General features: G+C 39.2%; 1 protein-coding gene across 1 annotated transcript in view; it reads right to left on the reverse strand.

Moving 5' to 3' along the window:
- The window catches only part of mcm3ap (minichromosome maintenance complex component 3 associated protein), a 67,762-nt gene that overhangs the window by 52,006 nt on the left and 3,442 nt on the right, over window positions 1-12,314 (reverse strand). Inside the window, exons 2-4 of the mRNA XM_048533986.2 lie at window positions 8,117-8,340; window positions 4,111-4,192; window positions 709-850 (exon numbers count right to left, since the gene is read on the reverse strand). Of these exons, the coding sequence (XP_048389943.2) occupies window positions 709-850; window positions 4,111-4,192; window positions 8,117-8,340 (448 nt within the window). The remainder of the gene's footprint in view (window positions 1-708; window positions 851-4,110; window positions 4,193-8,116; window positions 8,341-12,314) is intronic.

Below are 12,314 nucleotides of genomic sequence, written 5' to 3' on the forward strand. Positions count from 1 at the left end.
AGCACTATCCAACCTTACCTAAACATGAATCAGCATTAGCTAGGATCCAGCCCTCCTTAAGCATAACCCAGTGTTAGCCAGGATTCAGTCCTTGTTAAACATGACCCAGTGTTAGACAGTACCCATTTGTTCAACATTTGGACTGAGTTGCAGATTCTTTCAGTTTACACTGGGATTTTGAAAGTCATGATTCTTAACCCCTGGCATAAACACCACTCATTCTGCACTAATTCCATCAAAAATCCACCCACAAATATGCATACTTCCATTTCAGAACATGCACTATTGAAGCCCTTAAGAAATAGGAGTAGACAAGACAGCCTGTCAAGCCTCTAGCATTCAATGCAATCATGGCTGATCTTCACGCTTCACCATTCCTGCTCACTCCCCAATTCCTCGATTTCCTGACACGCAAAAATCAGTCTCACAACCTTAAGTAAATTCAACTGTTTGCTCATCCACAACTCCTCTAGATTACAGATGTCATAGATTCACAGCCCTCTTAGTAAAGTCAATGCTCATCCCAGTCCTAAATAATCAGCCACTTATCCAAAGATTGCAGCAGGTATCATAAAGGCAGGCCTACATCTGCATGAATTCCAGATGTCCACAATTATATTTCCAGCAGAAGGGAACCAGAGGGAAATTTCACTTTCCCTATGAGCAATGCCAGGTGAGATTCGAGAGGCGTCAGTAATAGAGAATTACTTGTTCACAGCAGTTCCTGTAGAAGATCTTGGAGGTGGATTGCGTGGAGATGATTGTTCTATATTAATCTTATCTTTGCTGCGTTTCTCTTCATCGCCTTTCGATACTTTTGCTTCTTCCAGCGAAGATTTTTTCCCAGGACCTAGAGATGCAAGGTAGGAGAAAGAAATAAAACATTATTTCATCATAACTTCAATACGAGGTCTCAGCACAATACTCGTGCAGTTTTTACAGTCTCATTCCCGTCCTACAAGCTAGAAAGAACCAACAGGTTATGGTACTGCCACATACCTTTAGTCAAATAACCACTCTGATTACGATAAAGAACATGTCACAGGACGCCTCTATAGAATCTTAGAAAGATGTTGTATAAACAAGGCACTTCAGTTCATACAGTGTGTGCTGCCAAAAACAAACACTACCCTAGACGCATCCCACTTTCCCAAACCAAGCCAACAGCCTTGACTGTAATGACATTTTAAGTGCTCATCCAAGTACACTCTAAAAGGTTCGAGGTTACCTGCCTCAATCATCCTTCCAGGCAGTGTGTTGCCGATCCTTGCCGCCCTCTGGGTGAAGAGGTTTTTCCTCAAATCCACACTATGCCTCCAGCTTTTCACTTTAAAATTATGCCTCCTTGTTGTTGACCCTTAAGCTCAAGGGAACAGCTGCTTCCTATCCACCCTTCCATGCTCCTCATAATCTTGTATAACACTATCAGATTCCCCCATTAATCCTCTGTTCCAAAGAAAACAAGAGACACTGGAGACTTGTGTTCATAGCTGAACTGTTCCATTTCAGGTAATATCCTGTTGAATCTCCTTTGCACTCCTCCCAGTATAATCACAACTCTCTGATGAAAAACAGCTAATGCAGCAGATACCATCACAGCTGGAGACCCCTGCATGTCAGTCTGGTGCAGAACAACTTCAAAGTTCCTGTTTCAGCCAAGCTACCAATGAGAGAAGTTAATTAACACTAGTACTGGAAGTTACCTAGAAGCAGAGTTGCTTTGTAATTCTTTCATGGCATGTGGGCATTATTTCCCATCCCTAATTACCACAGAGGTGATACTGGAGTGCTGTCTCTGTAATTGTCATAGTCCTTAGGATGTCATGACGCCCACTGCTGTAAGGGAAGGAGTTCCTGGATTCAGACCCAGTTGCAGAGAAGGAATAACATCTAGTTCCAAGTCAGGCTGATGAGTGAAAGTATTCCGATCCATCTGCTGCCCTTATCCTTCTAGGTGTTGGAGGCCACAGATCTGAAAAGGTGCTATCAAAGGAGGTTGGTGATATTTACCACCAAGGTTCCTCATTACCACCTCAACAACGTATGCCATGTACAGATATCAGCTCTGTAGACACAGCACACACAAAATATGCACATCAGCAAAACAGGGTCACGTGTACAAAAAATATTCCAAAGATGCCATTTTGATTTATATTAAAAATTCAGAATGAATTTATTTCTTAGCAGAAATCCCCCATATTCTGTTTAATGAATTAATGATTTTTTATTGGTCCTAAATTAGATGAACCTATGCCAGCACCTGAGATTTAATAACAAGTTACTGAATCGATGGCATAAACAGCAATCAATGGATGTGAACTATAAGCATTATAATGGAGAGGCTACAAAGTGTTTAAATGACAGCTAAGTACATGAATAAGAACCATTTGGTGGGAATATGGGCCAAGTGCAGCCACTGGGACTAGATGTGTTGGGATTATGGTCCAACCAGTTCATGCTAACCAAAGAGTCTGTTGCCATGCTGTTTAAATATGATCAAGTCAGGCACTGACTATTTCAGATTGAGAAAGAATAAACAGAACGAAAAAGGTAGTGGGTGCTTTATTAATATTTATAACATCAGGATAATAAAGAAACATTATCTTGGCTTGAAAGATGTAGAATCAATTCAGGTTTAAACAAGAAATAGCAAGGAAAGACTTACTGGTGTTAGTAGTTTAAAGGCTTCCTAACAGTAGGTATTCTAAAGGAATGGATATAGATCAAGTAATATGGGGGTCTTCTAAGCAAGATACTGCAATAAAGAGATAGGCAAAATAGAATCAGAATGAATGCTTCCCCTGGTTATGCAGTCCAGAACCAGGTAATAGATTCTCAGAATCAGAGGCAAGCCATTTAAGAACTGAAGTGAAGAGAAACGTTTCTCTCAGTGTATGGTGTATTTTTGAAATTCTCAACCCCAGAGGACTGTGGAAGCTCAATCATTTACTAAGTTCAAGTCAGAAATTGATAGTGAATGTGCAGGTCGCAATATTCTAAAGTTTCCTAAATCAAGGGCATGGGAGCCCACAAGCCTATCTCACTGTTCAATGTGCATCATGGCCTGACCATCCATTTCATAGACTGAAGCATCCCAATGCCTTCAGAAACTGTAAACACAGCCCCACTATTCAAGGAAGGAGGGAGACAGAAAACAGGAAACTACAGGACAGATAGCCTAACATGAGTGATTGAGAAAATTGTGAAATCTACAATTATGGAAGGAGTAAGAAAATGTGCTTTCATCTGCTATGATGGCAAGAATCAAACAGCATAATGTTATTTAAATGGAAAGAGACTGTAGAATGCTGTGGCAGAGAGGGATTTGAGCTTCTTCATGCATGAAACACAAAAATGTTAGCATGCAGACAAAGAAAACAATTAGGAATATAAATGGAGCATTGGCCTTTATAGCAAGGGGAGTGGAGCATAAAAGTAGGAGTCTTACTTCAATTATACAGGGTATTGGTTTAAAACAAAACACATCTACAGTACTGTGTACAGTTTTGGCCCACTTGTTTCCCAAAGAATATACTTGCATCGGAGGAAATTCAGGGAAGGTTCACTCGGTTTAGTATGAGGATGACAGGCCTATGTTATGAGGGAAGGTTACATACGTTGGACCTGTACTCACCCCTGCAGCTAGAAGAATGTAAAGTGAAACATACAAGATTGAGAGGGTGACTCAATGTCAGATAATCATGGGGGATTTTAGAAGAATGGGGTATAGTTTCAAAATAAGGAGATTGTTCCTTTAAGATAGACAAGAATTTCTTTTGAGTACTGAGAATACTTGAATTCATTACCACAAATAATTGAGGAAGGTAAATCATAAAATACATTCAAGGTCAATATTGGACAGATTTTTCAACAATAGGAGAGTCAAGGGTTATTGGGATCAAGCAGAAGAGTGCAGTTGTTACAAAAATTAAATCAGGCAGGATCATACAGAATGACAAAGCAGTTCTACTTCTGCATCATATTCTTAAGATTTGTCAAGTTTACTTTGCTATAACAGTATTGTATAAAATTGATTTGTCAGGGAAGATTGAAAATTGCAAGGGTAAACAAGGGATAAAGAATAAAACAGAAACTGCTCCTGTAACTCACTGTTCTTTTTCCGTTGCCAAAATATTTCAATCTGTTGCTTGTGGAGAGATTTTCCTTTTTTCTTTGCATTGGACGCAGATGCCTTTAAAAGAAACGTGTTTAGAAATGTAGAAACACAGAAAATATGACCAGTAGTTGGCCACTGGGCCCTCTGAGCCCTGCTCCACCATTCACTTATGATGACAACCAATCAAACTCTGCACTCTGTTCCCACTTTCTTCTGATATCCATTGAGGCTTGTTGCAACGCTCTCCACATTCACTAACTCAAATGCAAATACTCAAACTAACAGGAACTAGGTTGCAGAGGCTCACCAGTCCTCTGGCAATCAGGATTTCAGAAGTTTTCTTCCCTGCTCAAAAACAATGTGTGGGCTGCCAACAGGTTAGGCGATAGCCTTAATTCATCCAATAACAAAATATACGTTAATTCTCACAGTAGCCAAAAAGAGAGTCTCAAAAATTAGGACCTGGGCAATGACTCAGTCTTTTAGCTGGCATTGGCTTTGAGGACTGTGTGGGGTGCTTCGAAATTTGAGATGAGAAAAACTATGAATTACAATTTTCTTCTGTTTTATTTCTGTGAAAATTGTGAACTAAAAGGTTTTGCAGCATAGAAGGCAGCAATTCGGCTTAGCGAATTCCTGAAAAAGCTGTCCTATTAAGGCTTTCACCACTTTCCAGTGAAGTTTACAGTTTCAAGCATCTATCCAATTGCCTTTTGGAAGTTACCATTGAATTTGGATCCATCAATGTTTCGAACAGTTTATGATTCCACATCAAAAATAACAGTAAAAAAAATTATATCCTCCTCTTGGGATCTTACTTCCAATTATAATCAATGTGTCCTCTGGATATCGGGTCTCTTTACTTACTTCTTCCTTACTGACTTGAGTAAAGCTTTTCAAAGCGAAGAAATGCAATGAAACATATCCTGATCCTTTCATACCCATCCTTTATGTTAAATGAAATAATAACTTGCCTCATTGAGAGGGTTGCATTGTAACAAAACATCAAGACCATGGAGAAGGAAAACTGACTGAGTTCTAAACTAATAAGCTTTATCTAAAAGCCAATAATCACTGGGGACTAGCAAACTGACATTGAAAAACAGAAAATATTGTGAACATTCAGCAGACCTGATAGCATCTGTAGTCAGATAATAGTGTTATTTTCAGGTCAATGGCTCTTCATCAGAAATCTACTCTTCACACATCCTACCTAATCTGCTAAGTATTTCAGACTTTCAACAGCTATAGTAATTTACTTCTGCAGCGGAGAATTTAATATGGGCTTCCAAAAGTGTTGTCAAATGAAGAGTTTTGCATATGGGGCATTGCACCTGTTCCACTTCTGAGCCGTTCTACTTCAACCAGACTGGATTCACGGCATTGCACACTGTAGAATCAAGGCTATGGACTGGACTTAAGTCTTTGGGGCAACAGGCTCAGGCAATGGAGAAGTTAGAAAGAGAAACAGAGAAGTTAAGGCAACAGAGCACCTTAGTGATTTGAAAAAGGGCAAGTGGAATAAGATGGGACCGTTCATACAACTGGAATTGCGCATCACTGAACAAAGTCTATGGAAAAAAATCGTTAAAAATATTAAAGCCCCTTTATCTAAATGCATCTGTAAGCAATCATAACAGGACCAACATAAAGAATAGCTGCACAAATAGGCACAAAGATGTCTGATTGAATCACCAAAATAGAGATATGATTGACCAAGTTAGGAAATAAATATTCCGGGGTACACATCAAATTTTAAAAAACACAAGCAGGATGGTACAGGAGGAGGGTTGTGATGATAAAGAATTACAAAGACAGTTATGAGAAAAAAAATCTTGGTTTGGCAGATGAAAAATTAGAAACATTATGTATAATAGGATATAAGGAGCAACAAGGGTCAGAAAACACCAGTGGAGTAATTTATTAGCTCCCAAAAGTAGTTATACTTTTAGAAGAGCATTAAGCACAAAAAAATTGAGCTTGTAACTAAGGCAATTTAATAATTGTGGGCTATTTAGTATTCATATAGACTGGACAAACCAAACTGGCAAAGCCAGCCTGGCAGTTAAACTTGTAAGGATGCTTTCATGTCAGCTTCCTTAAAAAGCATATCGTAGGACTAACTATTGACAAAACTATTTTAGATCTAGTATTATCCAATGAAGCTGGGTTAATTATAAATTGCAGAGTAACAGATTAACTGGGATTTAGTAATCACGTGACAATCAGATTCCATATTAAGTTTGAAAGCGACAACACTGCAACAACAATCTTTGTCAGTTACACAGGTAAGAGGAGAATACTGGCTAAGATTACTAAGAAAAGAGATTAAAATTCAGGTCAGTAAAAATTCGCGGGAAGCTTTTTTTTAATTCAAAGGAAAGCAACCAACAAAAACAGTTCTATTAAAAAAAAAGTCAGGAAACTAAGAATCATGAGTGGTTTAAAAAGTGCAAGTGATAATATTAGGAACCTGAGGATTAAGAGAGTTCTAGAAATGCTAAATTCTAGCATTGTACCAGCAGTTGGCAAATGTAAAACCCTACTTAAGATAAGAGAATTGGAGAAAGCAGGAAACAACAGGCCACGTAACCCGACATCAGTCATCTGAAAAAAGAGAAGTCTTAACATGCACTTGGGAAATCAGAACGATCAGTTGGGGCAACATGGCTTTACAAAAAGTAAATTGTGCTTTCCGGATTCAGTAGTCAGTGAATCAGACAGAGTTCATCACATTTTTAAGAGTCTATAGGTGAGAGGTTGGAAAAGCACAGCAGATCAGACAGTATCAAAGGAGCAGGAAAGTCAATGCTTCAGGCCAAAACCTACCTGGATTTTCAGAAACAATTCGATAGAATGTCACAAAAAGTCAGTCTGCAAGATATGGCCATGAAGGTGGATATTAGGATGGATTAACAATCAGGAAGTAGGGATGAAGTTAGCAGGCAACATGATGACAGATGGACAATGAAGAGGGGAGGTCAAAATTAATTCACTTTAACAAGAATAGAAATAAAGAGCATCTTTTAAAAGGGCTGACACATGTAATGGGATGTCCAGAGGACAAAAGCACAAAGTTAAAGCGCACAGCAAGCAATTAAGAATACAAACAGCAAGCTAGCCTTTTTTGCGAGACAAATGAAGAAGAATAATAATGAAGTCTTGTTAATTTTATGGAGCTGGGGTAAAACTAAGCCTGTTTCACAGGGTGGGCCTTTGGTCATCATGACAAGGGAACATTTGACTTGAATGTAGCACAGTCAGCTTTGCTAGATTGCCTCCTGGGTTGGAAGGGACATCACATGTTGAGAGGGTGTGTAAACTTAATATAATCTCATCTTTGATATTTTGCAGAATGAGAGGTGCTGTAATTTAAATGTCAACAATTCAGTGTTTCCCTTGGTTGAGGAATCTAGAACAGCGGTACATAGCCTCAGGATTAGGAACTGATCATTTAGTAATGGAGAAATTCCTTCACACAATGGATTGAGAATCTTTGAAATGTCCACCACAGAGGACTGCTGATGCTCAATCATTGAATAATATTTAAGACTGAGATAAGACAAATTTTTAACCTTTCAGTGAATAAAAAGATTTAGTGAGTGAGGGATAAAGTTGAGTTGAAGGAAAACATTAGCCATATCAGAGTGAATGGGAGATCAGGCGTAAGGAGCCAAATGGGCTAGTCCTGTTCCTAATTCTTAGGCACTTAACACAGAAACTACATTTAAAAAATTCAGAAACTGATCCAACACGTCCGACTGACACACATTTTCACCCATTAAAAAGGCTGGTGTGTTTATAAAGCGGCTATTCTCTTGTTTTATCTCATTTGTCAGTTAATAAAGCATTAATTCTGAACGATGCTTGGTGATAAAAATTTGGAACCAGAGGCAAGTCCTTGCAAAAAAAATTAAAAGAGCCCAATTGCTACAAAATAAAACTAACAGGTACACTAATTGAGAGTTGTAAATGCAACAATCACCTTCAAGTACTCACATGATCAGAGAAGTGAACAACTGCCAGTCCCTTACTAGCTTGGCAATATACCCGCTGCACCTTTCCAAACTGTGAGAAATGCTTCTTGATGATCTCCTTCGTATTCAGATCCACTGGGACATTTTTGCAGTGGATCGTGGTGAGTTCTGACAAAGGAACACAGGATAGACTGTCTGTGCTGTCCACACGACGTAGTCGCCGAGAGGAAGGCCTGCTGGCAAAATCTAAGAGTTTAAATGAAAATGAGAGAATCAGAATCTAATTCAGAACACTGCAACACAAGCCAGAACTGAAAGTGGACCTTCAGACAGGTTCAAGACTGCTTTCATCGTTCAGGCTGCAGTGAGATTGTGATGGACTCATATGCTTACAAGGACTTTAAGTTTGCTATGCCAATTAAAAAAGATCAGGTTAAGTGATCAAGAAACAGGCACAAGGCAGAAGGGATTTCTAACAAAAAAATTGTGAAGATAGAACAAGTAACCAAATAAAAGTTCTGGCAGGAACCCAACCTTTGTCAAGCTAATAAGACAGTGAATAAAAGATAAATGAATGAGACGGCACAACTTACATTTTCTACCAGAACCCTTAAGAGTAAATGACAGCCTAAATGCTAATGCATTGATCTCTGCTTTGTGAAAAATAAGGAAGGATTGCTATAATTGATTAGTATCAGTTCTGAATCCTTTATTAAAAAGTATCTGACGTTTCACAGCACAGCCAGATTGCCAGGTAAACATCAAGCCAGCAGCACAAACAGTAACTGTGTAACAGATGATTACACTATCCTATTATTTCATCCGCGACAGGAAAATCCTTTTTTGCCACAGATGATGTTAGACTTGCTGGGTTATTCCAGCAATTTCTTTATTTATTTTACATCCACAGTACTTGTATTTAATTTTAGCAAGCACCACATGAGGAGAGGCTCAAATGTAACAAACCAATTATTGAATTGGCTGCTGATACACTTGGTCAAGTGACAAGAATAGTGACAGGCTTGTTCAGCTGATGGCAGCTCGCACTAGAATAAAGTTGATATTTTCAAGCAAAGCAGAGAAAACACACACGCAAAAAAACTCTTCCAGCAAGTGTTAAAATAGAGAAAAGTCAAATCTTAAAAACCCCCTTACTTACACAATGAAATATACTGAATATTCTAAAAACATTTCTGTACTTCTGGATTGGAGATACCATTAAGTGTTAACTGTCAAGTTGCACACTTATTTTACAGCAAGCCTGCAGTCCAACATGATTCTGTTTGTGCATTACATTATTAATTTAGAATCACAATAGTAACTTGCATTAGTCACCGAGTGCCATTACTAACAACCAAATGCATTTTCCAGACATATCTTCATAGAAATTCCAGCATGGAAGCAGGCCATTCAGCCCATCGAGCCCAGTGACCCTCCAAAAAGCATCCCACTCATCAGACCCTCCCCATCCTATCTTTCTCACTCTGCATTCCCCTGCTAACCCACATAGTCTGTACATGCTTATTCACTATGGGCAATTTAGCATGGCCAATGCACCTAATCTGTACATCGTTGGACTGCAGAAGGAAATCTATGCAGACATGGGGAGAATGGGCAAACTCGACAGAGAGTCACCTGAGGGTGGATCGAACCCAGGTCCCTGGTGCTGTGATGCAGTGGTACTAACCACCGAGTCATTGTGCCATCCCAGAGCTGTATCAACTTTGCTACTAGATACTATTCCTGCAGTTGCAGGACGTTTTTTTGTGTAGGAGGGTCTGATAGAAACAAAGAAGGGGCTGCATGGGAAGCAGATTTTTAGATGTTTTTCAGCCTCATAAATGTCAAGGTCTCATCACCTGGTGGGGACTTGGGAGTCAAAGCAATTGGAGTTCCTCAATGGAAAGGTTATGTTCTTATTGATTGAAGCTTTGGTTGGTGAAATCTTAGTTAAAGGAACAGATCTCAGAAGTACAAAGAACATTATATGGATGCTATAGTCAGCAATCGAAAGGTCACTAGTATTTCTAAATGCAATCAAACATAGGTTTAAGTGAGGTAATCCAGTATGAATGGCTGTCTAATGTATAAAGAAAAAGCAATTTGTATGGCTGTTATTTTTAATTACAGGACAGCATAAGAAAATATATTATTCTCACTGTGTTGGCATGGACCATCCCTCGATTCAGGGGCAGACCATTCAGCCCTTCAAGCCTACTCCATCATTCAATAAGGTCACAATTGATCTAACTGTGTTTCCATGTTTCAATATGATTACCTCTCATTCTTTTGAACTCCAATGGGTGCAGACTCAACTTGTTCAACTATTCAATACTAGATAAGCCATTTAACCCAGGAATGAGTTGAATCAATGCTCTCCTCCTCCAAAGGAGGAAACCTAAACTATACACAGTACCCGACTGTCAATAATGCTGTCAGTAAAGCTTGAACACTGGAATATTCCATTCTCCTTCCGAGAGACATCGCATTTCCCTTTCTAATGGCTTGCTCTATCTGCATACAAATGTTTTGCCATTCACATTTCAGGACTCACAGATCATTCCATAACCATGTTCTGCAACTCTTCTCCATTTAACGATGCTATTTTTGTGGTTCTCCAACCAAAATGGGGGATAGGTTCATATACTCCGATAAAATATTTTATCAAATTTTTGACCACTCACTTAATCTATCTATATCTCTCAGCAGATTCTCTACCTCTTTTCACAATCTAGTTTCTTAGATACAACAGTATGGAGCCCGGAGAAACACAGCAGGCCAGGCAGCGTCAGAGAAGCTGGAAAGGTTTCCTGCTGCTCTGATGCTGCCTGGCCTGCTGTGTTCCTCCAGCTCCACGCTGTTACCTAGGACATCAGCAGTTCTTACTATCTCCTAGTTTCTTAAATATTTGGTGTCAGTACATGATGTCGTACATTGGTTTGCTTTTTACAAGTTATTAATGCAGCTTATGAAGATACAAAACAGGAGCAGAAATAGACCTCAGAACTCTGAGGAAGGGTCACCGGGCTGAAGCGTTAAGTCTGATTTTGTCTTCACAGTTGCTGCCACACCTGCTGAGCTTTTCCAGTAACTTCTGCTTTTGTTCCTGATTAACAGCATCCGCAGTTCTTTCGGTTTTTATTTGGGCCTTTGGCTCTTCAAGCCTGCTTTACCATTCCAGATGATCATGGTTCATCTGTTTGTCACAAATTCCACGTTCCCATCTGCCGCGGGTACCTTAGATTCTTTTTAGGCAACGGAAATCTTTTTTATATAACCCTTAAAGATATTCAATGACCTATCTCTCATTCTGAGCCAGTGTGCTCCAATTCACACAATTCTCAGAGTAAAAAAAATCTCATCTGTCCTAAATGGGCAACCCCTAATTTTAAAAGAGGGCCCCTCATTTTTTTTCCAGATTATTTACTGAATTCCAATTCCAACCAATTCACCTGTAATCCTAGATTACTCATCCAAAGATATTTTTACTATGCTACAACATCCCTCATGTTCTTGGCAACATCTAAATGAGTTGAGTCCTATATGGGTTTTTACTTGGACCTCAACTTTTCACAATTTACAATGATTGAGATGATGGAATCAAAGGCATAGTAACTAAATTTGCAGATCACAGATATGTAGGAAAGGAAGTTGTGAAGACAATAGGGAATTTACTGGTAGATATGCAGGTTCAGTAAGTGGACAGAATTCCGACATGTTGAGTATTATGCGGAAAATGTGAAGTTGTTCACTTCGCCAGGATCATAAAAAGGACAGCACTGCTTAAACAAATGATCTCGAATTCTGAGAAGGCACCAAGGCGTTCAGTTCACTTGTCAGAAAGTTAGTACACAGTGACAACATATAAACGAAAAAAAATAGGATGCCATCCTTTATTACAAGAGGGATTGAATGCAGAAGTAAGGCGGTTCTGCGTCAATCACACAGGGTTTTTGACAGACCACACCTGAATATTCTGTGCAGTTTTGGTCTCTTTTTTAAGGAAGGAAATAAATGTATTGAAGGAGTTCAGAAGTGTAAGGGATGATTTGACTGAAGTATAAAAGATCCTGAATGGTCTTGACAAGGTGGATGTGGAAAGACTGTCTTCCTTGGGGGGGGGCGGGGTTATGCAACTTTGGAGCTCTTTATAATGGAGGCAATATCACTGAATATTTTTTAAGGGAGATGTAGATAGTTCCTTTCAGGCAGGGGATGGG

Source organism: Stegostoma tigrinum, chromosome 7 (genome assembly GCF_030684315.1).
Source record: "Stegostoma tigrinum isolate sSteTig4 chromosome 7, sSteTig4.hap1, whole genome shotgun sequence".
NCBI classification, from domain to species: Eukaryota; Metazoa; Chordata; class Chondrichthyes; order Orectolobiformes; family Stegostomatidae; genus Stegostoma; species Stegostoma tigrinum.